The sequence below is a fragment of the Neoarthrinium moseri genome (genome assembly GCF_022829205.1).
Source record: "Neoarthrinium moseri strain CBS 164.80 chromosome Unknown scaffold81_Wmoseri_CBS_16480, whole genome shotgun sequence".
Classification (NCBI taxonomy): Eukaryota; Fungi; Ascomycota; class Sordariomycetes; order Amphisphaeriales; family Apiosporaceae; genus Neoarthrinium; species Neoarthrinium moseri.
Window position 1 is genome coordinate 1 of NW_026055195.1, and position 27503 is coordinate 27503.

Sequence of the window (27503 nt, forward strand, 5' to 3'; positions counted from 1 at the left end):
TTGAAGAGATTTGAAGAAGGTTTGGTTGAACAGTGAGGTAAATTGTTGTATGGTAGGAAAATCGGGTGGTTGGTGAACAGGGGGCCCAAATGCAGGGGGGGCCCATATGTGGGTGCTCCGACTTATAGGCCTGCCTGCTGCCATATTGGAGGAGTATTTTCCAAGCTTCAGATAACTTTTGCTCCTGTACTTACTACCATGATAATAAGCATGCTCACCGGTTCAAGAGTCCCCATACCTGCCACATCGACTCAAGCTGACTTACCAGTTGAGTTCTGCGGCAGGTATTAACGCTGGCCCATGACTAGTGGTATTTGTTAGTATCGTGGTGGTCATGGCAATCATAGATTATTCAAAAGCGAAGTGTGTGGTTGGCGACTCACAGTCACCACGCTTTGCAACAGTTAATACGTCACAGTCTAGCTAGAGTACGCGTTGCTGCATGTAATCCCAGCAATTAGGACCGTTTTACATACAGTAGTAATATTAAACACGCACCTATCTGTCACAATGAGGTTGACTGCTCGGTTGTTCAGTCGCTATCCGCTCTAAGCCTCTGCACTAGACTTAGGGCTTTGTATGAATCCCTGCAAGAAGCTGACAGTCTTGGCAGTCAATTAGGAACCGAGCGAACTTCGGTTGCCAGGTTATCGACGCGCGTCTCCATTTCCGGCCTTACAAAATCAGACTCACTTAGATAGTAAGCGAAATCAGTGATCGGAGTACTTGGTCCGACAAGCAGAAATCTCATCCATGAGTCTTTTTTTTTTTTTTTTTTTTTTTTTTTTCTGGGCAACTATACTGCCTTTTCAAAAACTTTCAAATTACGGTTCACCAACTTTTCCTGAATGAAAATTCTTGTCCACTGTCGAGGCGAATCAAAAGTGACTTTAGTAGCGTTAAGCTGACACAGTGTGGGTATGTTGCCCTCCCTCACCTAGAACAGCGTGTATGCATGTGGTTGTTAGCGAGCTTCAACTTTTCGATACGATAGCATAGAACAGGATGTGCGGCTTGATTAGTGCCGTCATGTAACTGCTATAAAGTTAATTTATGTTTGGTAATCAGCAGGTGTCCATATATTCACTGGCATCTCAGCCATGGCACTTTCGTTGTGAATTGATCTGAGGTTGATCTCTAGCCTGCGCATTAGGTATCTGTTACCCGACCATTTCGTGCATCTTTTCTCTTGACCAGATACCATGAGAGCAAGATGGCGGTGATTGCCACTATAAGGAAACTGAGACAGATTGTATACGACACCCTGTAAGTCGGCCCAAATACTGTGTTATACACATGTGGCCCAACAATCCCGCCAAACTGTGCCATCGCGTTGGTCCAGCCTATTCCAATGCCTGCAGCCACCGTACCCTCGATTGCTCGGATACGCTCCGGCCAAATCACCGGATAAGCGGAACCAGCACAAGAAACTGCTATCACCAGGCAGACGTATTTGACGACTGCATTGGAGACCGTCACAAGAATTATGTAGCACACGACGATAGTTGATTCAACTATGGCATGTGAGTTGGACCCTTTCGCGAATTGACTGAGGGAAAAAATAACTTACTGGCTCCGGCCGTTGTCCACGGCCTGATAATCTTCTTATGGAGGAAAAAACCTACAGTATTAAGAAACAAGAAGGCCGACACATATGGAGGCTGCCACCATGAGTCATTTTGGGATAATAAGCTGGCTGAACATAACTTACGACATTCATTAATTGAGACTTAGAGGTAGTTGTAAATCCCAGCTCATAAACAACGGTGGGGAGTGCGTAACCCACTCCAAATCCACCAATGCCGTGACAAATCCAAAATACTGAAAATGTATAGAATGACCGGTCTTTGAAAAGAACCCTCAAGGAGGCAAAGTCCCAGTGACCTTTGCGTCCCGTCGGTGCTGTCTTGGCTAGCCTGTCTTTCAAGAATGAGCGTTCGGTTTGAGTCAAAAACTTCGTCGTCTCAGGATAGTCTGGCAACCAGAATAATGCGACAAATGCCAGGGCAATAGCTGGCAAACCCTCGATCAGAAACAACCATCTCCAGCCAGAAAGACCTTGAAGCCCGTCCTGCGTGATATTCGTGGTCAGTGTGCGTAACCTAAACAACAGTAGAGCGGGCGCCAACGCCGATAACCGGGTTTCCCAACTCACCATGAAACCTATGGCATAGGCAAGCAGGCCGCTTAGAGCGCTTGACAACTGCCCCACAGAGTAAAATATTGCAATACGTTGAGGTAGTTCTTCGGGTTTGTACCAAAAAGCCATCTACTAAGGGTCAATATCGCCATTTGTCCTGAGGACGCGTGATTATAGGTAGAAACTCTTGCATTTTGTCAGTAAAATTCACGGAAATCGTCGTGTTGACGTACCACATGATACAACACTGAAGGGAAGAACCCTGCCTCTGCTAGTCCAATCGCAAAACGCGCACACATCATGCCTTTGAAGTCCTTTACAGCAGCAGATGAGCAAGCGGATATGCCCCACCCCAGTATCAGAACAAACATCCAGCGTGAGGGCTTGAAGGTCTTGAGCAAAAGGGTGTTTGGTGGCTCAAATATCAAATAGCTGTAAGAAAATATCGATAATGTCCATGCCCACTGGGTCGGGTCAAGACCTAGTTGTTTCTTGATGCCAGTACCATTTTCGAGGTTAATAATTGCCGCGTTCGAATAATTGGCAGAGTCGATAACGCGGAAGATGTAAACGAGCGAGTAGAATCCAACAAGCCAAACATCCGCCTTCCGCATCACTCGTGCCTCGATGTCATTGTTATCATCCGCTATCTCAACGTCTGAACCCCCTTCCACATCATCAATACCCTTCGAGGCAGGAACATCGTGAGCCAAGGGCTCGGGCTGATGTTTATCTTGCATAACCTAAGAATTGGCGGTCGGACACTAAATAGAAAGAATGACAACAGCACAGCTGGGATGAGCTTTGATAGCTCAGACCGGGAGAAATATTTCAAGAAAAAATCAATTCAAGCCTTCAAGTTGGGACATTTTGATCTGACTCAGTTCCCATTCATCACGCTCCACACTCCATCACGACATAGTCGATGAGATGGCGTTAGATGGGCTCTGTCTAAGCGCTGCCGAACCCGTCACCTTCAGACAAGCCTAAGTCGCAGGACACCCTGCCAAGGAGAAGCCGCAATGCAGTCGGTTGCAGGGACTTTGCGCTGCCGGGAGGGAAAGACTTAATCGTGTGGGGGTAGCAAGTCCACAATCAAGTCACTTCAAGCTCCGGAAATCGGGAATAACTACAAGCTATTCGTCCACGGCATGGTCATCGAACCGGGCCCGGTTGTGCAGTTGGAGTTCGGAGCACGTATTTGGTGCAGGAAGCACGTCAGATAGTACAGCACCCAATCAAGTGGCACCTCACATTTCCCTTTGGGGTTGAGTTCCCGACTATCCAGCAAGGCGGCAAACTACTCCCACGTCCCCGCACAATGATACATCATCAAACGTTAAGTACCTCATTTGGTATATACACAACGCACCACCACCTTAATTCTCAATTCTCACCAGTACGAGACAAATTTTAATTATTACCTACCCCTGCTTCAGTCTCGCTCTGAACGTCACTATGGCTCCTATCGCACTTGACGAACCAGCTGCTGCAAGCACCAATAGGATTCTCACTAAGCCATGGTCTCGGCCAAAGGTCACATCTGAGAAGCTCGACTGGGCCGACCTGCCCAAGATTGACCTGTCGCGCTTTGACGAGCCTGGAGGGAAGCAAGCCATGGCCAACGATCTCTATGATGCCGTTACCAGAGTCGGGTTTTGGTCCGTAGTCAATACCGGTATAGATGATGAGCGCGTTCTTCGCCAGTTTAGCATCGGGAACACATTCTTCAAGGAGCCTCTCGAGGAGAAGCGCAGGTATCCTTGCAACTTTGCCGAGGGCGAGTACTTTGGCTACCGTGAGAACTCGCGTTGGATCGGAGACACAGGTGTGAAAGAAAACATCGAAATGGTAAGTAGACTTACAATTACCTCTCACCTGATTATCTGCTAATGATAGTTAGCTCAATGTGCCCAAGGCTATTCCAGCCTATGAAGATGTGGGCAAGCATGAGGTAGTGAAGGAGAACTACCGAGAGATCGCACAGTTTCATCGTGACTTATGGGAGAACGTAATTCGCAAGCTTTATGTCTTGATTGCTATTATCCTTGAGTTGCCAGAGAACTATTTGGTGGATGCCCATGCGTATAACGACCTGTCTGATGATCACTTGCGCTACATGATATACAACGTCAGGACGCAGGAAGAGTGGGACAAGGCTCAGGCTTATTCCAAGGGTGGCCATACAGACTTTGGCAGTCTGACGTTATTGTTTTCTCAACATGTTGCTGGACTGCAGATTCGCACTCCAGAAGGAGACTGGAAATACGTCAGACCCATTGATGGAGGCATCACTTGCAATGCCGCCGACACTTTGTCGTTCCTGACCAAGGGTTTGTCGCTGATCCATCTGTCACATCGAACTTTCCTGATTTAGATTGCAGGATTTATCAAGTCTACAATCCACCGCGTTGTTACGCCGCCCAAAGACCAAATCAATATTCCGCGCCTGGGACTGCTATATTTCAGTCGGCCTGGTGATAATACACCAATGAGGCCCGTACCATCACCCGTACTTGATCGCCTTGGTTTGCTATCCGAGAAAGATAAAGACCCGAATATACCAGTGCCTTCTGGCGTAGAGTATGTCCGTGCCCGGGTCAAGGACGTTCACCATAAAACGGTACTGGATAAGCGCGAGGGCACTTCATTCGAGTTCAAGGGACTCAAGGTCCAGAACTACTATGATTAGAGGCGCCAGGTAGGGTTGGACAAGGATGAAATCATGTAATTTATCTTCAAGACCTTGGCCGATCCTTAAGCACATCTCGTTTAAGCAGGGTTACCTTGTGCCGTACAATTTTCATTAGTGTTTCCCGCCTCGCGCCTCTATCTTCTTAAATACCGACAGACACAATATTCAGGCAATTAAATTCGTGGTGAATTAAAGCCATTCTCTCAGATTAAAAGTAGTACTGTGCAAGTTCAAACATGTTGATTAAAGTTGGCTGCAAGGTTCAAAGTTGTGCCATCATTTCAGAGATTTCATGCAGTCGTAGAAATCAGTCTGCTTTCAATAGGCTTATAGTGTATATTTTCACGTATTAAATTCAACTAAGCAGAGGCGTTTCCTCATTACTAGGCCTTTGCTCTGCACCGTCCTCCGAGCGCTGCGGGCCATCAGAGTACCTCTCGATAGCTCTCTCTCTCAGAATCCACGCAGCACACAGCCCAGCTCCAGGACCAAGAAGGATGGACAATCCAATGAATGCTAAAGTGACGACCACTCCTGCCTCGACAAGAATCCAATATAAGACGGTTGCTCCGATGATCGAGACATCGATTTCGATGAAGTGTATCGTGGCCTTCGTCATCTCCCTCCGGTCTTCTGGGCTGAAGAGGTTCCATATCAACAATCCATGGGCCAAAATCGAACAGACTACCGGCACAACATAGAGCCCGACCAACGACAATCGACGCGACTCCAGATGGTAGGGCTCAGGATCCGTAACGGCGTTGACCCCAACCACCTTGACTGCGTAGCGTGCCAAGGCCACCCAGAGCGGAAAGAATAGCCAGACAACAATGCTCACGGGGTTATTAACGATCAGCATCACGAGACTCGGTACCACGAAGCCCACCACAACAGCAATCGGAATGGCCCAAACCTCCACTTGGCTGGACAGTCCGCGGACCTCGCGATCGATCTCGGAGTCGTCCGCTCTCAGACTGTCGGCCTGCGCAGACTCCCGGGCGGCCTGAACGTCCTTTGCCCTCCTCAAGAAACTTGGCACGATGACCAGGTCCCAGACCAGGGTGCCTCCGATCAAGTTGAAGAGCAGCCAAGGGATGGTTGGCTTGGAGATGACGCGGCTGGGCTTGTTGCACAGCCTGGCAGACTCGACAAGGTTGGTGGCCAGAAGCGCTGCCACAAAGGACAGAATGACGCTCATGCGGGCGAACGAGCGGACAGAGGCGTTGGCGAAATGGAAGAAGCTGATGAGGAAACACGATGGGGGACCGATGACCGGTATCCTGGAGAGGTTATGCAGCCGTGAATGCGCACGGCATTGAGAGTACAGCGCGGGCATGTTGTAGTCCGAGTGCATGAACAACAAGACCGTCCCCACGACCGCGAGGGCTACAGGAACGATGAGTAGCCATGGCAAGCGCAGACGAAGAACCAGAGGCCTATGTGTGCGCTCCATCTTGAGAGTGTGCAGCAACGCCAGGATGGACTTCAGCCTTCAACACGGAAAGATGACGGACGCGCGTGATGAGGTCAAAAGTAAATTATTCTCCGGTTTGGGGCAAGCTGTCGCACTAATACGCGCGTGAGAGCATGGGAATTGACTTGAGTTGATCCTCCAAGAGTGTCAAACGAGGTGGCTGATCAGGAGGATGCTGCTAGCTAGTTGTCACGTGATCAGTTGGTCTGGTATGGAGATTGCGGGATTTCCGATAGATAGAGACGGGACAGAGGGCAAGACAGAACAGAGACAATTAACAGGTCAACTCCTCAGAAAGAACGTATCCTCGAGGTCGCTGTGACCCTGTTTCCACCTGACTGTCTGACAGAACGCAGCTCCATTATGTTATGGCGGCCAATACATGCATGCGTAGTAACGTTACACAGTAGGCGGTTTTAGTGCATAACCCCCCGGAACTATGTTCGCGTCGCTTAATCATCTTTGATACTTGGTCCAGTACCTAAAAGCAACCTCTTCTGATTGTATGCTACTAAGTCTCTCTTTGTGAATGCCAATGCCTCGTTTTCGTGCCATTATGCTTCCATATATTAATACATTCTTTCAAGCGAACCTTATGAATCGCACGTGCGAATTAGAATGGGCAAAGATGCATGCTCAAACCAGTGCAGGCAGTGAAACTGTATTAGTCGAAGCTGGAGAAGCTACTGTGGCTCACAATGTCTCTAGCCCAAACCCATATTTAACAGCCATACCTGCTCGATTGAGTATGACACACCGAGTGACTACGCTATCTTCTGGTTATCAGGGATGGATATGGGACTGACCATCTCAGCGTGTCTAGATCGGCCATGCAGGGTCTTTGGTATTCCCGGAAGTGCCTTCGGACTGAACCAAGTTGCTCTTGGCCGAGGTATTCCGACGAGGACGAATGTCTGGGCTTGAACCTGCTCCTCCCATGTGTGCTGGCCCACGACGTCATCCATGTATAGGAACCTTCACGCAGTATAAGTAACCATTGAACATGTGTGTTCCTTCCAGGTTATGCCTTGCGCGTTGCAGGTGATGCTCTCTATGCCATTCATTGTACAGTGCACCTTGTTTGTACATTATTTTACAAAGTTCCCGACCGGCCCCTTTCCTGAAGAACCGAGACCCCCTTATGCCTTGATCTTTCGCAGTATCCGCTCCCTGACGACTCTACTGGCGACTTTTCCTCCGTGTTGCATTGCGACAGCTCCCACGATAGCGTACAAAGCCCCTGCCATTACAGGGGCAATCCCCGAGGCTGCAAGACTCTCCACCTGTAACATTATTAGCATAGCCCTAGCACATGATGGGACGTAAGGAAACTCACCTTCCTCGGCTTCCACCTCACGACCTCGCTGATGCCCGTGTCCATGGCAAGCTTCTGCATCTTCGTCAGGTCAAAAACGGCGTCTGGTTGCAGCACGCTCAACCTGTCGGCCGCCTCCAGCGCCTTGTCCTCGAAAGGGGTCCTCCTGCCCGCAAACGCGTCGGGCTCGATCTGTTCACTGCTCTCGACGGCGATGGCCGGGTCGGAGAGGATGGCCTGCATGGCCTCGACTACGGCGATGCGGCGGCCGAGGAAGGCCAGGCGGTCGTTGAAACCGCGGCGGCCCTGGTCGAAGGACTTGTGGGTGACGGCCAGCCACTTGAGCTCGTCGGGAAGCAGGCGCTCGCCGCCTTTGCCCAGCAGGTTGTTGAGGGCGTCGTCCAGCTTGGCCGGGTCTGCGTTGACGTGCCAGACCGAGTTGGCGGGGTTCTTGGTGGATCTCGGCGAGAAGGTAGCCTTCATGCGCTCCGGGGTGCGCGCCCAGCGGGGGACGTGGGCGTCCTGTTCGGCGGCGGCAGCGTGCCCCCGTGGCGTCGAGGTCGAGAACGGGGAGGTCGAGACGGTGATCAAGGGGCGGCATATCGGGGCGTGGGCGGTGCTGGACTGTGCGGTGCAGCTCCGTAGAGCGCGGCTGGCAAGCCGAGAGGCTGGCCGGTGGGCGTTGAGGGCCATTGTTGCAGCAGACGGGGCCCGGAAGCTCGTGATGGTGACTTATGTGGTCGCCGTGTCTCCGTTCTGGAGCTCTCCCGCAATCGATCCTGAACTTTTGCGACAGGGAAATTTTTGGAGCCGGCGGTCCAGGAGCTCCCATGCGGCCCCCATGTTCCCGTCACGTGGCAGCGGGCCGCAAGTTGGAGTCTGTCAGCCGCCAATTTAGACCCCTGCCCCGGCTGGCCGACGACGCGTGGCCGTGGCCGTGGCCGTGGGCTACGGCGTCCAAGGCGCGACTTCATGACAATCTGATCTGACGGTGCAGGCTGACAATGGCCTGCATACGCTGGTGATTGTCGACGCGCCGATTGGCTTTGCCGGCTTAAACCCACCCTCCGAAGATATATGCGAGCTTTGCTGGGATTGGCTTGGTAAACATGGCTTCAACTGCATCGCCCTGACTACACAATGGCAGACCCAAGGCGTTTCCCAGGCGAAGGTACCCTGGCCAGCGAACTGGCCAGAGTACTACCCGATGGCATCGCATTCACCGCGCACCACATCTCGACACCGCCCACCGTAACAGAACCGCTGTGCTACCCCCCAGCATATCCGGCCAACGCACACGATGGGCGCATAGACACCCTGGCCGACGTTCGGGCGAGGAAGCCGCTCAAGACTTACTGCGAGAAGCAGTTCCTCGCCCTTTCCATACCTGTGCCGCACACGAAGGATGCCGTTCTCGCTTTGGCACTGGAGATATACATATACACAACTGCTCACACGAGTATTATATTTGTCGCAAAGGCTGATTCTACGGGCTATCTGGGTCTGTTGGACCTGCCGAAAGGGACGCCTTCGCCTATTCGCGAGGTGACGACGGCGTTCGTCTCCTACCTCATTGCGCACAGGAAGCGCAGGGGGGTCCAGTTCATAGTGAATCTATTTGCACGCGCACAATCGCAGTATCTCTTCCCGGGGAGTGTCAAAAATGCTGGGAAACATATACTAGACGACACGGGTTTGGTGAAATGGTGGTGCCGGGTCCTGAACCCGCTCCTGGAAGACGGCGTGCGGGCGAGGTCCTGGGGAAGCATCCATGGTTACCTTGTGATCCCTGGTCTAGATGACTATGAGACGCGTGCATTCTTGCCTCGGGTCCCTTCGGCATCGAGCAATTGGACCCTAAGGCATCCTCTGGAGCGCATCTCGCCATATATAGCCGATCCTATCACCTATGGCAGCAACATTCCGGTACGATGCCTGATTCCCACCTACCCGGATGACCCCAAGGCGCGATTCGTCGAGGAGCTGGAGGAATCGACATCGGAAAGGGCCAAACTTGTGGGTGGGTGGAAGAGTCCCAAGACTCTTGGCCAGTTCTGGGAGATGATGGCATTTCGCCAGGAGTGTTCCAGTGGAAGATTGACCGGCTTCATATGGCTGGTGTTTGATCCTGCTTCGTCGTCCAGACGGACAGCTGCGACAGATGCGACGGCCCGTAGTGCAGCGGCATTCATCCAGACACCCAACGCCTCCTTCAGCGCCGCTCCCGAATCTGCACCCGCAGCCCGACCTTTGACGCCAGAACGAAGCCAGGGGTTGGAAGCAATGACAACTCCATCAGCGTCTCAGGCTACGCCCGTCAAGCCGAAGCCGAAGAGGCCACGAAAGAGAAAGGTGCTCCGTGGGCGCATCATCCCCCGTCAACCGCGTATCAAGACACATCAGCGAGCACATTTCCCCAAAGAGACGGAGACGGCTTATTATTCCTGGCCAGAGGAGGGTAGAGGCCAAGTGATCCTGGACGAGTCCGGCTACAAGCGAGCAGTCGAGCTTCTGCTGCATCTGGAGTTCGGCACTCTCGAGCAGGCCATCACCAGCTCGACTCGCTGGATTAACGAAGTCAACGTGGGCAAGGACTGGGCCACGACGGTCATCGGGATACGTGCGATACCTGTGCAGCACACTGCCAGAAGTGGAACGGGAACGATCAATGACCTATCGGGAATGATCAAGAAGAAACGTCCCGCCACAGATACCGTTTTAGACACCTCAACAGCACCTGCTTCTTCAGGGGATGCTATCAACACTCTCCCGAGTGGTCTGGTCAGGAAGAAAGTCAAGGTAACTACCGAGGCGCCTGTATCAGCACCGCCGACGAGCGACGCACCACAAGTCAACACCTTGGGAGCAGGTCTTGTGCGAAAGAAGCCAAAAGCAATTTGAAAAATTTGGGGGCATGGGTTAGTTTGGGAAGCTAGGCGTTCAGTAGAAACCACCAGGTTGCATAAACAAGTACGGGAATCAGGACAACAAAACAAAGCTTTGAATATATACTCACAATAAATGGGCTACAAGCTATCACTGAGGGGCGGGGCTGAGCACCATAACGAATTAGCGGTATGAGAAAGCGGCGGCACCTGCATCATGGTGCTCAATGAAGGCATCGATATAGACTTTCAAGCCATTTCGGAAACAGAACTGTTATCACGACCCTCCACCATGGCGTGATGATAGCAAGATAAACAGTATGGGTAACTTGATGGCGTTGCCCCTTGGATTGCTGTTGCGTAGTTGATGTGCCGCCTGTTGGTCGGCCCCCGTGGGAAAACGCGACTACTATGTACGGTCAAGCACAATTCCGCTCTTAGCTCGGGCCGGCGTGATCCTTCGCTCGACACTAGCGCAGCCGTCGACCTCTGATCTCGGGGATCTTACGCCGGTGGTCGCTATAGCAGCGCTGAATCAGCACTTGAGTTGTTCATCTCGTTCTCCCGTACAGCTTCGAGTCCAAGCAGCAAGCATAGCGATGCCCCTCTGGTGAGTAGGATATCTCGTCACTTAGGTTGCGGGGAGCGCAATCATCATCACCAGCCATCTCTCAGTACTTGGAACTAGGTTTCCTTCTCACAGTGCAGGCTCTCGGCTCCGAAGTGTGCAGCCTTACTTATCTGGGTCCGCAACAAATCTCCGCCAGCTCGTGCGCCTAATACCCTTTCGGGGCCAGCACACGCTGTGTCATTGGGCCATGACTTGTCGAAGCGTGGGGAATGTGATACCTATTTTTGGACATTCGCTCTGGCGGTGATAACCTCGCCCCAAGTTAGTCCTGTCGCAAACGTCAGAGGCGCTGGTCCCATCTCCTTAAAGGCGTGTGCTAGATTTCCCCATCGTTTATGGGGCAGAGAGAACGCTGATGGTCAACATTCCCCGTGAGGTGATAGCTAAATTACACCAGATATTCTGTACCTGTGACTGTCCCGGCGTCCTGGTTGAGGTTCGACCATTCCATTGGGCATATTCCCAGCAATTAAGCTTGCCGTCCAAGCCCATTGCCCATCAAAGACTTAACTATGTGCAGCATTTGCGTTCACTCCCGAAACAGTCTGTGACCGACAGCGACATGTAAAAGGCCTGGGCATCCGTCGAACAAGCACACAGCTCTTGACGCCAAGTGCTTGCGGTAGCTAAAGATCGCTGGCAGGCGCGCCCTTCTCGTTTTCTCATACCCGTTAGTTTGCGCCGCCCTAGATCCAGGCTGTGCAGCCATCCATCCATGGTCATAAATCGAGGACGGCTAGTGGCCTGCCGACCATGAGAGTCTTCCTCATTTGGGCCCAATTGCAGTCCATGTGGGCTCTTTAGCGAGTCCGCTGGGGTGATCCCGATCAGATGGCTGAGGGCGATCAAGCAAGCTGCTTGTTGATGATTCTCCTCATTATTAACCACGGAGCCTCAATCTTCGCTTTCACAAACTCTGCAATCCCGCTTTTATCAGCATAAACCACTCAATCGTGTTCTGTCCCATCCAACTGGAACCGTTGGTACCTGAGAATTGTCCGATCGGATCCTTTATACCAGTCGCCCCATTTGCTCCTCACGCTACTGAGGAAGGCCATCGCTGAAGGATTCCGTCGCGTTCGATTCTGGGCCATCTACTGTAGGATTGGACCCCTCTTGGAACCTTCAGTGACGATCATCGAACCCGCTTCAATACATCCTGGGGGCTTCACATCTCAAGAGCACCCATGCGGTCGACAATATTCCTGGTCGCTGCTGCCAGCGTCGCCAATGCCAATTGGTTACGATGGTCGGAACATAGGGCACCCGTGTGGACACCCCAAGAGACTGGCTATATTGCAGAGGAGGACCAGGCTATAGGATTCACCCCGAAACCAACTCCAGCACCGGGTGTACAGTCTGAGGGCGAGCACATATTGAACGTACTACGGAGAGCGACTTCGACGGAATGGATCAACTCCCAGACGTGTGGATGGGCATCTGGAATCTCTTGTAAGTCACAGCCTAAACCTCTTCCTGGGCACAGTGCGCTGATGCTGGATGTGAAGCATTTGCATGGACATGTGGAAGCTCTCAAACATGTGCGACTAATAACCAGAATATCGTGGCATGCGTATCCGGAACGTATTCGCCGTTCTTCTCGGTCTGTTTCGATCACTCAGCTTATGAGCGTGGCCAATGTGCAAGTATTGGATCCCAAACCGGCTGCTGGTAGGCCACTTCTTTGTCATGTCCAAAGAAAAGCTTCGCGTATATTGACAATCCGTTCAGCCAAGATTCCTCGTATCCAGTATGTGGTACCTATATCTGGACCGGCTCGCCGGTACGGTCCATGTTTCGCTGTTTCAACTCTGCGACCATTATTTCTATGCTCGACGAACCGCAATATGTCCTCGACGCAACCCGATCAACCACAGGCACCCGCAGCAGCGGTGACGGTGCCGTTACGGCCACATCCGACATCGCAACGAATGCCCCTGGTTCGGACAATAGCAACAGCGGAGGGTCGAATTCGAGCTCCAATACTGGAGCTATCGTCGGCGGCGTGGTCGGTGGTGTGGCCGGAATAGCACTGATAGCCGGCCTCATCGCCTTCTTGATCCTACGCAACAAGAAAAAGAACAAGGACAAGCAGGCCTACAACGCCGTGCCAATTACCGAACACAACGCGCCGCCCGGCGCAGGTCCTCGCATGTCACAAGTTAGCAACACTGCAACGACATACCCGCCTCAGTCTCCCTTCCCCGCCCTCAGTGCGGTTCATGACCCGAGCGGCAGCTACAGCCAGCCCTACGACCCGAATGCTCCGCAGCAACTCTACGATCCCGCCAAGCAGGCTTATGGTGGATATGACCCCAAAAATCTGTACCCTGGAGTACCCAGCACGATGGGGGGAACCAGCCCGCCGCACAGCCCTGGCTATCCTGGCTACCAGTATGCTCAGTCAACGGGCGGCTCTGTGGCACCACCATCATACCAGCAAGCGCCTATGGAGCTGGAGGCCACCAGCCTTCCCGAAGGGCATCAAGGGAATCCTGTTGAGATGGCGTCTTCGCCTCATAGGCCCTAGCACTTTCTCCTTCGAAATAACGTGGAATACGAGCTACGAGGTACTACGATAAAGCGTAGGAATCTTATATGCGATAGACAGGCGCGTCTGCACAATGGGTTGGCGAGGGAGCGATAGAATTTCGCTCACAACACCACGCGTCGCTATTTTAATCAGTGAATTAGAAGTCATGATACCAAATTATTACATTAGCTCTTTGAATTTAAACACATCTGTTACTGATGCTCATGAACCCATACGTGACAGGCATAACTCCTCTGCCGCTGATCCTGAAGTTGGCGCGTCGTTCCGAATATCTACATGTCATGAATCGTCTATCATTACATCCATACTACACGCCTCGTACCTTCTCCTAGTAACGTGGGAGCAGACTCCTTTCCTCTCTGTAGCGCCTACGAAAGGCTCAGGCTCTCTTCAGCCACTGCAAATTGACTGGCGTGATGGGTTCCTTGCCACCTAGTGCAGCAATGATATTACGCATCGCCAGCTCCTCAAAGCCGACATGCGTCTCGACCGTGCCGCCAGCATTATGACATGTCAACATGACCCGGTCACCTGCCAGCGCCGCCAGTCTTTCACTGACGTTTGGCTCGTCTGCATGTACATCCAGGGCCGCGGAGCTGAGCCTGCCGGACTCGAGCGCATCGGCCAGGGCATCCTCGTCGACCAGCGACCCGCGCGCGATGTTTACGAACCGCGAACCTAGACGGAACCACTTCAGGCTCTCGGCGTTGATCAGCGTCCCGCCTCCGGCCGGCGTGCACAACACCACGCAGTCGCTCCTCCTGCACAGCTCCTCCAGGCTTGGCGCGAACCGCGTCGCGAGCTGTGCCTCCACGGCCGCGCTCTTGCGCTCGACATCGTAATACAATATCTCCATACCGAATCCGAGCGCGCACCTACGCGCAATCTGCTGGCCGATGTTGCCGAGGCCGATGAGCCCCAGGGTGTGCCCGCGAAGGTTGCGACTGCGAGCGGTGGCACGCTCGTGGCACTCCCGGAAGCGGGCCGGGTCGCGTGCCGCGCCCGCCGACACGCAGTACGGCAGGGCACGGAAGGTGGAGATGACCATGGCGACAGCGAAGTCGGCGACGGCCTCAGCGGCCGCCAATCCGCCGTTGCAGTAGACGATGCCGCGCTCGGCCAGGACCCGCGTGTCGGCCCAATCGAAGCCGGCACCGGCGCTGGCGAACACGCGCACGCTCGGCGGCAGCAGCGAGATCAGTTCCGCGTCCCACCGGCCCATCTCGCCGCCCGTGCCCCAGAATGGCCGGAAGATGGCCGCGATGGGTCCCCAGCGCCCCTCGCGCAGCGCCGCCATGAACGCGGGCCGCTGGCGCTCGGCCGTGCTGGGCCGGACCACGTTAAAGGCGGCCGAGAAGGTGGCATATGTCTCCGGGTTGTACTTGACCGGGTCTCCTATGTGTAGCACGATGGGCTTCGGGCCCGTGGAGGAGGGGACGACTGGGGGCGAGACGGAGGGCAGAGGGGGGGGTGGTGCGGGGGACCCGGCGCGTGGGGTCGCCGAGATTGGAGTCCCCGGTGGCATTGGGGTATTGACTGGTTCGGCCATTGGGTTGGAGAGGTAGCAATGCTGGCTGTTGCCTGGGATGCGATGCTTATGGCTTGCAACGGTCTTCAGGACCACGAGTGGAAAGTCAAGATGCAAGATGGCACAGCTTCGTGGTACGGACCAGAGCCAAGTCCACAAGGCCCTGGGTCCGGCCACCGGATGACCCGATACGTCAGTCGCGGTTGATGTGGCCTGCCTCACCGCCCAATGTTTTCTCCAACAGCGACCCGCCTTGCAGGCATGGAATTCTATTGTCTCCAATACGAGAGCCGTCCGGCTGCCCAATCAATTCTTGGCGTTGGGAGAGTACCACTTTCGTATGAAGGACATGTCGAAATCCGGTCACCTTTCACAGATCAAAGTGCCATTGTAACGTTTCTTCAGAGCTCGTGAGAACCTATCTGGGGACGAAGGTGAGACAAACGTCAGACAGGCTGAACACGTCGCACAGGGCGGCTTGCCTACAGGCACATATGCCGCCTGGCAGCCAGCCAAACGCCTTGCCACATGTCATCCGTGCCTGAGGTCGTCGTGGGGCAGAGCCTCCGATGAATGTACTGTGCCATTGGCCAAAGCTGGTCTCCTCCAGGCCTACTGAGCCGCAATCCCGTTGAGCGTGGGGGTGAAGTGCTCTGTGGGTCCGATTGGTCGTGTCTACACCTGCCTGCTGCATGTCCATCTCGATAACCGAGAGTTTACTTGGTATATGAGGCTGACGAAAGAGCACCCGGGAGAAACTTGACATTTCACTAGGGTATAAACATCAACGCCGCGCCAGCATCATTGATGTTCATACACTGTCGGTATTCAGCCCCATATACCAGCACACAGGATCGGCATTGTTGCGAACGCCTCGGATATACCTGACGTGACCCCACCAGCTCAAAGTCTCAAACTCAAGTATTCTTTGAAAACTCACCTGCGGGATGAGAAGTTGCGTGAAAGTAGGGGAATTGTCGGAAGTTTCAATTCCCTCGAACAATCGTGTTCTCGGACCAGCCCTGGATATCGTCCGTTTTGTTTACCTCTGGCCACTTGGTCTGTCGCACTATTAGTCATCTCAGACTGTGAGCGGCCGTGCGACGCTGGCGGGTTTCGGAGACAAGCAATTCTTAGCTGCGCCCGCTGTGTGGAAGGAGTATACGCCGGGCTCCGTAGAACACCGCATCCGAATTGAGATTTCGTCGGACTGTCAGGGGCTTGAGATCGCAAATTACGGACTTAGTGCACCTCCCGGCCGGAGCTAACCTCGCTGACCGTCATTTAAGGCAGCCTTGCATCTGAGCGGCCGTCTCGGAAGCTCTAACACGGCCGACCCCATGATGTGATCGAAGTGCCAAGAATATATTACGCTGACAAAGTCGATCAATCTTGGCTTATAGTGGCAGCCCGTTTGCTACTTTCCTTCGGGCCAAAACTATTCAAAGGGGTAAAGGCCCGAGACATCACCAGGCAACCCAGGTTGACCGCCTCAGGGAAGTGGGAATTACCCTTGCGTCGCAAGGTCTCTTGCTCCGTGGTTGCTACTAATAGCAGCATTTCCAATCGGCATAGGATTAGGCCGCTCGTGCCCTTGTCACTGTACATACCCAAAAATGTGTTGCCCAATGGCCCCCGGCTAGACTGTCTGGGATGGATCGGAGCCAGGGTGATAATTATCTCGCCGATGGATTTAGGGCGTTGACCCGAAGTTCCTGTGGAGTTTTATGCGGCCCGTTGTGGAGAGCGATACCACCGGCGCTATCTGAATCATCAAGTATGTACTCCGTACATCCTTCCGTGTATGATCCACCCACAAGAAGCCCTAAATGCTGACTTACCAACTTGAAATCAGCCTTCTGGTGCGGCTATGTGGGATGTGGTCCTGGGGTCATCCGTAGATGAACAGCTGACTGGATTAGTTATGGTATTAGTGACAATCAGGCCAAGTTGTCTTAAAGCCGACGGCATTACACAACACAGGCAGCATCACTATGTTGGTTCTAGCTTTACTTGACTTAAATGCAACCTGAACAGGATAGGGGCCCCCAGCTGCTGTATCCACTAGCACAGGGGGTATCGACCCGGATTTCCACTTGGGAATTTCCCTGCGCACAATGACCTGATATGCCACGGAATACTGCCCAATTCATGTCCCAGTGTCAAGGCCACTTGACTATAAGTAGCGCCATGTCTCGATCGTTTTCCACTGGGCCCAGTCCTCACGATTGTGTTACGTTCTAGACAACATTTGAACCAAGGACACGAAGTCGTCCCAACACTTGAGCAAGACACCATGAGCACCACGAACGGCACTACGAACGGCACCACCAATGACACCGGTGACCAAGGCATGCTTGCCTACGCCGCTCCCTCCTGGTTCCAGCCTCACAACGCTCGCCAGGCCATTCGTGATGCACATGAGAAAAGGATTCCTCCCATGCTTTGCGTCTACTATGGCATCAGCTCAATACCCGTAGCTAGGTTGTTAGCGCCGTTCGGTTTCGATGCCGTGTGGATCGACTGGGAACATACATCATGCAATGTGGAGACCATGACTACAGTAATCTCGCAGTCGACTGTGCCTGTATGAGAATATGAATGTCTAATTCTCCAACTAGATTGTGCACGAGACTATTTTCATGAGCGGTGGCAAGACGATTCCATGGGTGCGGTATGTAACTCACTTCCATCATCACAGTCGCCGCCGTGGCTAACTTTCCGTAAAAAGTGTCCCTGGCCACGACCACGCAGCTATTGGCTACGCTTTGGACTGCGGCGCCAGTATCGTGGTGCCCCAAGTCGACACTGTCGAGCAGTGCAAGCACGTAGTTTCAGCAGCCAAATACGGCACCAAGCAGAATGGTACCCGATCGGCGCCGCCTTTCCGCCTGGTCCCGGGCCTGACCGATATGCCGATGATTGGCAACGACATCCACAAGTCACTCAACCAGCAGGCCGCCGTTATGATTCAGATCGAAAGCCTAGAGGGTATCAACAATCTCGATGCCATGCTAACAGAATGCCCCGATATCGATGCCGTGTGGTTGGGTTCGTTAGATGCTCGTATTAGCATGAACTTGGCCGGGAATGGTGGAATGGGCGGATCCGAGCCAGAGTGGCAGGCTGCGGTCCAGAAGTTCGAATCGACGCTAAAGAAGCACAACAAGCCGCGTGCCGGTTTTGGTTTCGGTCCGCAGATCAAGGAAGTTGCGGAGAAGGGTTACTCAAGTAAGACAGATTGTGACAAAGCTCCCTCCGGTGAACGGCATATTAACTCATTTCAGTGATTACTTACGATGCGGATGTGGTCCATTTGGCTCAACTAGGACAGAGTTTCCAGGAAGCAAAGAAGTTGGTCGCCTTGTAACCGCAACAGACCAGAAGAGGCTGCGCCATAATCAAGGTATAATATAGATTCATAATAACCTCCCTACCGTATCTTTGATGTAGCCAAACTTTTGAGAATTTGTGAACCCAGTTGGTGGTTGTGGTCTCCGTAGCCCATAAAGAACGACCTGCATCTTGATCTACACGTTAGCATTTAACAAACCTCTGGAATGCTATTATTGTTTGGTTGCCATCTATAACAGGCCAAGAAGATGGTTTTCTGACAGAAAGGCTGACAGAAAGGCCGACATAACCTTCTGCCCCATGATTGGCTGTGGAATTACGAGGAGTAAGCTAGCTCAGCTAAAGATGGCGCCGGGCTTTGCCGATAATCCTCCACTTTCTCACACCAGTCGTAAGCTTAGAAAACAGATGCGGCCAGCAGAAGACTCGTCTTGAAGTAAATGGACAGATTTTGGGCGTAGCAGTCTCAGCTGACGCACTGCGCAAATCGGACTGCAAACACCTATCATTTCAAGGGTTTGTCCCCAGCCTGCGCAAGCCTACGAGCCCATCGATATTGTTCGACACTAGTCGCCAGAAGGGGAAAAGCTCAAATGGTACCAGCGAGGGACTGTTGGAAGCTCCTCGATAGAGGACCGCAGCATAAGTTACAACGAGTCTCACGTCCCAAGGTCAAGACTGGCTGTACAACATGCAAAGGTGAGCGAGGATTCTGTTCTCACATCCGTTCTTGGCGGTTATGTAACAACCCTAGGGCGCCGCGTTAAATGTGACGAGCGCAAGCCCGTATGCTCTCGCTGCGAGAAAGGGGGCTTTCGGTGCGAGGGGTATAAGGACCCTGTTGACAGGCCAAGGCCCCGTCCTGCAGATGGAACAGACCGACAATTCGTCGAGCCTGCCGACCTACGGCCCAAGCCATTGCAGCGCAGAATCATCCCCGTAAACGGCATTTGCCCTGCTCACATGTCCCTCAACATATCCCTTCCACCTGTTCTTCTCAATAGTCAGGATGCTTCTTATTTTGATGCCTTTCGATACCATGTCGTTGAGGACTTCAACGGGTGGACGGGACCCGGCTTTTGGGATAGTCTCGTCATGCGCGAGTCTCTGGAGGACGAATGCATTCGACATTCGATCCTGGGATTATCAGCCCTGACACGAGCGTCATGGGTTCCGAAAGCACAATCAGACGAAGCACTGAAAGACCTAAATTCGTCTTTGGAACATCCCAAGCTCCCCAGACTTGAGAGCAACGACCATCGCGCCGCACTGTCTCACTACTTGAACGCAATTTCTATGTGTCGGGAGAACTCTGAGAAAAACAAGGATTCTATTGCCAAAAGCTATGTTTCGAGACGATTGCTAATTTGCACAATTGTCTTCATCGTGATGGAAATGATGCAAGGAAATGTCGGAGCAGCTGTCAAACTCGTTGACAGTGGACTTTCACTTATCGAAAACGCGTCGAGGGGTGGTGATTTTGATCCCGACTCCGAATGGACCATGACCGAAACCATCTTCAAACGATTTTCCATGATCACCGGTCTCATTCGATGCTTTTCTGGAGTTCCCGAACAGATCAAGACTCACGCAGGAATACCGACGTGGGACCATGCTCGCCCTCCCCAGGAGTCCGTACCAACAACTTCGGTGTTACATCAATGGAGCCACGCGTTTGGGTCGGTTCGGCCTTTTATAGTCAAGATTGCATGCGGTCATCGTGTACAGCAATCTAACTTGTGGGAGCTGAATGAGAACCTGCACAGCCGGGCATCCGAGATGGATGAATGGCAAGAAGTGGTAGACAAGCATGCCAAGAAGAACCGAGATGCTAAAGTCCAGCGAGAACTCTTGTTTACCAAGTTGCAGATTCTGGTTACAAGGATATACATGAGCTGCTGTCTTGACATGACGGAAATGGCTTATGATACGCACACAAAAGACTTCCAACAGATCGTGGATATAGCGGAGATCTTCTCCCACAGCGAAAACTCTGGGCGTATGAGGTTAACGGTCGGTTTTAATCTCTTTCCATGGCTCGGCTTCACCATAGCCAAATGCAGAGACCTGCATGTAAGACAGTACGCCCTCGATACATCCATTCGCCTCATCTTCCGCCAAGGGGGCTGGGGCAACCTGGGATTCATCAAGGCACTGCGAGCTTTAGTCGTGATGGAAGAAGACGGCCGAAACGAGAACGGGATTATACCTAGTGAACGCAGGTATCTCTGGAGCTTGCGAGGATGGGACTTGGAACAGCATCAGATATGGATGCACTGTGATCCAGTAATAAAGTCCAGTGATGATGACACACGATCTGTGGTACAGGAAGTGGCAATAGACTATTAGAGGTAGCCTAGCACTGTGTCACTTGTGGGTGGGCAGCAGGACATTCCGCAAAGACAAAGCATCAGCATCTCCACTCCATCCCCTTATTATGCATTTAAAATTACATCACCGGACCTGATATGAACGACAAATTCATGACACGCATTTCCGTCCTTCCCACAATCATTAACGAGTCCCCGCCTCCACCATCGCCAGAGCGGCCGATCGATGCCCTCATGAAGGGATCCATCCCCTGACACTCCTCTAGGAAACATTCGCCGTAACGGAATTTTGCCGGTGGAACTCGCTCTGTGTACATCACCATGTAGAATTGCTTGAGCTCACTGAACAGCGATCGCGCCCATATACGCAGGGTCGCCCCGGCAAACCCATGAGCCCAACAGGCGATGCTGAGCCCAAGACGACGCAATCCCACCCGCGTCGGGTCCAACGTCGCGATGGTCACGAATAAGTCAAGCAACCGGCGGTAGTCCAGGTCCCCGAGGACAACGACGGTGTCACAGGCCGGGTTTATATACAGCACCCGCTCCAGCCGATCATCGTCACCGATCGGCAGCGCGACCGAGTAGAAGGACCAGGCCTCATCGCGCGACTCCCAGCAGACCGACAGCGCAGCCGGGTTGCCGCAGCTCGAGTGCCACTTTGCATTGTCCGACATGGCGTAGTGCGCCCTTCGCGAATGCAGCTCCACGACGCGGGGTGTGAGTGAAAGCCGCCATATCTTAAGGCGCAGCTCAGTCGGAAGCTCCGGAAATAATGTGAATCGTTGGCCGTCGGATACATTGGGTTGTTGTAAGCCTTTAGTGTCCGAAGCCGTGATCATCTTGTTCTTCGTGGGCGTTGCTTTAGATTTCAAGCCTCTCGGAGCCGATCAATGGATGATGGTTGCGGACCCGCCTGAACTAGAATCGAATCTGAACGGGAGATGTAACTATGAGGACCCAGCTCGTGCAAATAGCAATGAAGCATATTTGCGAACAGCCGACGGTTGTCAAAGACAGGCCCTGTGCCTTGTCGATACAGGTGACAGAACATCGGCCAACAGGGTTCTACCCCACATTTCGGACGTCACTCCTGAAGGATCACCGGGCATTCGCTGGAGAACATTCCCGAGCAAAGCTCAATTAAAGGCTTTGATACAATTGGGTTCACAGTAGAGACACAACATCTCCCTATGATCTATCCTTCCGGATCCGCGACGATATCTTTCATATACTAATCACATTCGAAGCATTTACAAGCCTACATAGGTACCTGGGTAGTGAACTATCTGAGGTACCTAGGCAGTTAACAAACTTTGAAGGGATATTTCAAGACAAAAAATTAAATTTGTTTTTCTATAACAGTCTTGATTTCTGGCCGCGCAGTAGAATTGTGTCTAGGCGCAAAATGTGCATTAGGATTGAGGTCTGATTTCTTGGTACGTCAAGTTTGATCAGCAACTAACCTGTGCTTTCCAAGACATGATACTCATGCCTCTACACTTCGTAGAGAGAACTAGACGGCGGATGCGCAGACGCATTGTAGTCCTTTGTTTAGATGTCCCTCGTCTCATATTGAAACAACAACCAGGTAAACTAGTCATTCCTATCCAGCTCTAATTTGACATTACTATCATGACAGACTTAGCACTGAATTGATTTTTTTTAGCATGAAAACTGGCATGACACTGTTATGGACTGTCCGCCTATCAATTAGACCATTATTTGACGAGTTCCGTCAGTGGTTGTATCTAAGGGTTGATTCCTAGTGCACGAGCCCCTTCGGTCCCGACTTGTGGTTTATTCCTATCAAAGGAATAAATCTCAGCGGTAAACGTCTGAGGATCATAGGAAATTATTGGCAGTTGATTGGTTCTGGTGTGGTCCTTTCGGCTCCATCTATCGCTGTAGGCTTCTATATGACGCTATGGCTTTTGTGATCTATGCTTTTACATTGGTAATGACTCTGGTGCCTTGCTCTTTGAGACAGTTCTTCGTTTTTGCACGAATGTGTGATAGCATGTAGCCGAACAGCTTATACTTGCTTTTTATACGTAGACTTATAGGATCAGCTGTGTACCTTTTTTTTCCCCTATAAAATTCGTGAGAAGAGCCTCCATTTGTATGGGGAATGTCATTTGTGACTGAAACCTCGTAGAATTTGCACTGAGTATCCATCCATCGGCGTGGTCAGGTGGCGAAAGACGTAATATCTTTAACGTTACATTTTTTCTTTTCATGCTATGGGTATCTCTTCAGAAATTCAAAACCTTCTTCCAGTGCTAACTTCGGTGTAACATATTGTCCAACCGCTCATGACGTCATGTATGCGTCCGTATATTCCTTATGAGCCAGAAGACGTCGAAATTGAATTCGGTAAGTCCCCCAAAACGGCCTGATCTTGCGACTTGCGGGGTGGGATCACTTTTGAAAATCCAAACCTTCTGGCATAAGGGCATGGTATGATGATCCGTAGAGACATGAAATACACCTGTAGTAGGTGTTATGAGGATCCAAGATCCCTTTTATTGCTTGTTCCAGACAGCGTCCCAAAACTTGGGAACCATTACGATCTCTCGTGATGATTGGGATTTGCGTAACGTAACTTACCCGAGCCTGAGGCGCTTTCTGGAGCACGCTCCTATTGATTGCGGCGATGATGTGTCGCGGGATCCGATAGGCCTAATGTAAGCCCCAGCTTCGGGGGAAAGCCCAGTTATGCGTGCATTGTAGCATTGTGGTTCGTATGAGCCGTTGCTACCAAAATGGTGGCTTGAGGAAGGTATCTGGTGGTGGAACTCTCGAACCTCAAGATCCTGAAATTGTCGCTTGTGGGTATTCTTGATTCAACCATTCTTGCGAAAACCAAGAAACCGACTCCAATCCAGTGTTTCCGAAAGACTCAAAGTTGAAGTCGAAACCGTCCATGGCGCCCTCAAAAGCATTGTTGTTGTCAAGACCTTCGGGAGGATCGACCGGAGGTAGGTTTGGTTTGGGCATGTTGGCATCATTGATATAAGTCGGCATTTCCCCATACGGGACTGGCCGACCTGAAGGTGTCGGGTGTGAAACGGGGGTCTGATGACCTGAACCACCGCTCACATTACCATGTGTCAGCGGAGATAGTATTGGGACCGATGGGGACTGGGCAGGAGGAATCTCGCTGTGGTCGATGACGTTCATCTGGTGTACCGGGTTATGTCGCGAGAGAACTTGTCTCGGAGGTATTCTAGTTGCAGCGGGACTCCCAGGATGGCTCGGAGTGGTGCTAGCTGACAGTCCACGAGCCACAAGCTTCTCAAGGTCGTTGTGCTAAGTCGAGGGTTAGAATTGACTGACATCAATAGACCACGGAGCCTGAAACTTACAATGGCAAGTCCCGCAGGGATATGAATCATGTGCCTGGTAATCTGCAAACACTTCTGCGCATACTCATGGACTTGATCCGCTCCTAGATGAAATTCGGTGGAGTTCATATGGTGTGCGAAATAAAGCATTCGGGCACACTGGTATGCGCATCCTGAGAGATCAAGATCTGTCACCGGCAATCCTCCATCAAGCGACAGGATCAATCTGAATATCTCCACTATCGCTGAGGCATGTTCAAAGCATTGTCGCTCACATAGCGCAACGAATTGAGGGGGAAGTCGATCAAGCGCCGAGCGCGGAAGGGCCTCTTTGAGGCCTGTCATGACTATTCGGTACAGATCACAGTGGCATTGACGCCACCATATGTGAATCATGATGAACACGCATAGGCGTGGCGAATAGGCGCGGAGTCTGAGATTGCTTTCAGAAAACCTGAATGAGGCAGGGAGATGCTCATTAAAGCCCTTCAACTCCTGAGCGAGCACTTCAACTAATCGCGGAAGCTCGGCGAGCTCGGTCTCGGGCATTGCGATGACATTCTTGGTGCAGTACAGAATTCGGCTCCTGATCCACAGCAAGCGCACATGGAGTGCTAGTGACCCTATATCATCTGGGAAGGGCCTATCCGGTATTGGCTTCAAATGGCCTGTGGTCTGCGGTAGATCGAACTCAAAGTTGCGCTCGTTACACGGAAGCTGAATGTGTAGAGCCTCTGATGGAAGAATGGTGAAGTCAGGATAACCCCCATTAATCCCCGAGTCGATGGTGAGGAACGCCCACATGAGTCTCCTCCTAGACTCTCTTGCCAAGAAGCACAAGTTCGGGTTTTCGTAGTTGAGCCGCAACGCGTACGAAAACCGGCCAGCCAAGGATGCCAGCATAAAAGCTGAAGTGAAGCGGCGATTGAACATTCGATGCTTCATGATGAGCACCAATGCCTGAATCTTGATTGTCGATGGGTTCTCCAAATCCGCCAGGATCATCCTCTGGCACTCGTCGATGCATTTGGTTCCATATTCTCTCATTCCTGGTCCCAAATCCGTGAGTAATGACGTTATACCAACGAGCGCAAGCAGCAGTGGTTTGTCCATCATCCCAGCATGGTACCTCTGCATAAGTGATGCCCGATGAAGGAAAGAGAAAACTGGCACATGGTGTATGTGCCGGAAGAAGTTGTTAAAAGTGCGTGTGATGATGGTTTCGTCCGGAAACGTGATATTTCTGCGTCTGGGTCAATGAAGTTCACTCCCTTCCCACGGACTACTTACGGTTCATGATTGGGGGGCCATGCGCTATATCCGCCCATAAAATTTGGCTGGTCATGTCCTGAGTTTCTTCCATTCCGGGCGCAGGCCTCGTCCTGCGTCAGCCGCCTTTTCTCTGGTGGCTCTGACGAGACAGACTCGTGCTCCGAGTCGCCGATTTGGCCGGTAATGGCGCCTCCCGAACGCTTGGTGGGACGGTACACACATTCAATCCCTTGCGCCTGGCATCTTGCGCAAGTCGGCGTCTCCCCAGTGCATCTCGCTTTTCTGGAATGGCAATTGATACATGCCAACCTCACGCGCCGTCGTGGCAGCGTGACGGCTGCATTCTCACCATCTCCCTGCGGGGACACATCACCAAATGAGCATGTGAATCCCAGGCGTTCACAATTTGCACAGGACGTCCCATCGCCCAGCAAACATTTCACTTTCCTTAATCGACAGGGCTGGCAAGTCTGTTTATTTCGGTTCACGTGAGCTTTTACAAACGAGGACAGAGGAATGGGCTGGTTTGGACACATACTCTGGTGTTGGACGAGCGCTTTACTTGCCGATTCGCGGGATCGGCCACGGCTGCTTCTGCTGCGATTTCTGCTGCGGTGTCTTTCTCGGCGACTTCGAGGCTCATATCTTCCATCTCCATGGCTCCGAAAACCGGCCCTCTTCACAGAGAGAGGGGTGCGTGGCTTCAGTCACAATCAACCATCTCACTTGATACATCTACCAAGATCTAGAAAATGCCGTAAGTCAAGTGGCAGGATGAAAACGGGTCGGGAAGAACGCGGGGATGCAAGCTCGGTTTATCCTCGTCAGAAAGAGCCAGGCCAGCCGAGTCAGCCCTGTGATTCGACCCGTTCAGTGGTTAAAGTATCTTTTACCCACTAAAACAACAGGCACCACAGTGGGCTCCGGTCATTAAATCATGCCCAGGCCAACTGAACTACCTACTGCATTGGGACCCATCGCATCATTCTGCACGGATTTGCACCACACTTTGAGTAACCTGACCAGCAAGGATTACGCTGACGCCCGTTTACGGAGATATCTGGGCCATCAACCGGGAAATCTGGAGCGCTCCTTCAGCGCTAGGAACTTGGCTCTTGCGATCCATTGATGGCTTTTTGTCCAGTGTCCGCACGAAGCCATCTCGGACAAATCATCCTGATGCCGATGCAGCTTGCAATCCGTTGCCTCTGCGATTATAGCTACAGAGACTCCCTCACTGTTGGTTGATCATTACCCTTGGTTGGCGATGATGGCGTACATAGTAGGACCATCCTCCCCGATGGGATGCCGACGTAGATTCAGCAAGTTACCTGTACATGCTGTAGCTGTATGTAGGCATGGGAACATAAACTTGCGAGCAAACATGTCTCCCCGACGCCTGTTCCCCATCCTTTCGCGTGCAAGGGTCCCGGGAAGCTGGTAAGATCCCACCAGCTAGTAACTAAGTATTAGCCACTGCTCATAGTTTGGCTGATGGAGTAGTTGGCTGTGACACCCATCTAAGTAGCAAGTAGCTGGATCTCGGCCACCCGCAACGGATGGCGCGCACGAATGCTTCGAGTCATTTACGGAAGCTAACACATGCCTGACCTACTCGTTACCACTTATGCCTGGAGGATTAGTGCCTCTTGAGTGCACAAGATTATGCGACGTGCTACACACCGACATTGCACAGACGTGTCAAATCTCTTCCCCGCAGGATTTGGTCATTACGATATGGAATGTCGTGATGCCAAGGGCCGAAATGACCGGCGCACAATCATTACAGCCTGAACCTTATATTCTGGCTGAGGCTCGGCCACGTCAATTTAGTTGCCAAACCTCGCTTATCTAACTGTACATAGGTACTCAATCATGCTCCCTTCAAAAGTCGTGTATACGCGCTTCGCTTCTCCTGCGACCAGCCCAAGTTGGCATCAGTCACGGCGCGTAGCACAGCTGCACGTGGCAAGCCATT

At 52.2% G+C, this 27503-nt stretch overlaps 10 protein-coding genes across 10 annotated transcripts; 5 read left to right on the forward strand and 5 right to left on the reverse strand.

The window, feature by feature from the left end:
- Positions 1–1149: 1149 nt before the first annotated feature.
- Positions 1150–2880, reverse strand: JN550_012179 (uncharacterized protein; the record flags this gene model as incomplete). Its single annotated transcript, XM_049310627.1, has 5 exons — positions 1150–1514; positions 1571–1661; positions 1712–2071; positions 2156–2269; positions 2374–2880. The coding sequence occupies 5 exons, from the start codon at positions 2878–2880 to the stop codon at positions 1150–1152; spliced, it is 1437 nt and encodes a 478-aa protein (XP_049165807.1).
- A 718-nt stretch (positions 2881–3598) lies between these two features.
- Positions 3599–4832, forward strand: JN550_012180 (uncharacterized protein; the record flags this gene model as incomplete). Its single annotated transcript, XM_049310628.1, has 3 exons — positions 3599–3991; positions 4044–4473; positions 4525–4832. The coding sequence occupies 3 exons, from the start codon at positions 3599–3601 to the stop codon at positions 4830–4832; spliced, it is 1131 nt and encodes a 376-aa protein (XP_049165808.1).
- A 358-nt stretch (positions 4833–5190) lies between these two features.
- On the reverse strand, positions 5191–6288 carry JN550_012181 (uncharacterized protein; the record flags this gene model as incomplete). Its single annotated transcript, XM_049310629.1, has 1 exon — positions 5191–6288. One exon carries the CDS (start codon positions 6286–6288, stop codon positions 5191–5193), a length of 1098 nt encoding a protein of 365 aa, XP_049165809.1.
- Positions 6289–7448: 1160 nt separating this feature from the next.
- JN550_012182 (uncharacterized protein) lies at positions 7449–8317 on the reverse strand (the record flags this gene model as incomplete). Its single annotated transcript, XM_049310630.1, has 2 exons — positions 7449–7592; positions 7646–8317. 2 exons carry the CDS (start codon positions 8315–8317, stop codon positions 7449–7451), a joined length of 816 nt encoding a protein of 271 aa, XP_049165810.1.
- Positions 8318–8764: 447 nt separating this feature from the next.
- On the forward strand, positions 8765–10525 carry JN550_012183 (uncharacterized protein; the record flags this gene model as incomplete). Its single annotated transcript, XM_049310631.1, has 1 exon — positions 8765–10525. The coding sequence occupies one exon, from the start codon at positions 8765–8767 to the stop codon at positions 10523–10525; it is 1761 nt and encodes a 586-aa protein (XP_049165811.1).
- A 1802-nt stretch (positions 10526–12327) lies between these two features.
- On the forward strand, positions 12328–13670 carry JN550_012184 (uncharacterized protein; the record flags this gene model as incomplete). Its single annotated transcript, XM_049310632.1, has 3 exons — positions 12328–12592; positions 12649–12811; positions 12872–13670. The coding sequence occupies 3 exons, from the start codon at positions 12328–12330 to the stop codon at positions 13668–13670; spliced, it is 1227 nt and encodes a 408-aa protein (XP_049165812.1).
- Positions 13671–14073: 403 nt separating this feature from the next.
- JN550_012185 (uncharacterized protein) lies at positions 14074–15243 on the reverse strand (the record flags this gene model as incomplete). The annotated part of the gene is made up of 1 exon (XM_049310633.1): positions 14074–15243. One exon carries the CDS (start codon positions 15241–15243, stop codon positions 14074–14076), a length of 1170 nt encoding a protein of 389 aa, XP_049165813.1.
- Positions 15244–17518: 2275 nt separating this feature from the next.
- On the forward strand, positions 17519–18592 carry JN550_012186 (uncharacterized protein; the record flags this gene model as incomplete). Its single annotated transcript, XM_049310635.1, has 4 exons — positions 17519–17785; positions 17844–17896; positions 17954–18453; positions 18510–18592. 4 exons carry the CDS (start codon positions 17519–17521, stop codon positions 18590–18592), a joined length of 903 nt encoding a protein of 300 aa, XP_049165814.1.
- A 329-nt stretch (positions 18593–18921) lies between these two features.
- JN550_012187 (uncharacterized protein) lies at positions 18922–20925 on the forward strand (the record flags this gene model as incomplete). The annotated part of the gene is made up of 2 exons (XM_049310636.1): positions 18922–18967; positions 19154–20925. The coding sequence occupies 2 exons, from the start codon at positions 18922–18924 to the stop codon at positions 20923–20925; spliced, it is 1818 nt and encodes a 605-aa protein (XP_049165815.1).
- Positions 20926–21025: 100 nt separating this feature from the next.
- JN550_012188 (uncharacterized protein) lies at positions 21026–21748 on the reverse strand (the record flags this gene model as incomplete). The annotated part of the gene is made up of 1 exon (XM_049310637.1): positions 21026–21748. The coding sequence occupies one exon, from the start codon at positions 21746–21748 to the stop codon at positions 21026–21028; it is 723 nt and encodes a 240-aa protein (XP_049165816.1).
- Between the last annotated feature and the right edge of the window lie 5755 nt (positions 21749–27503).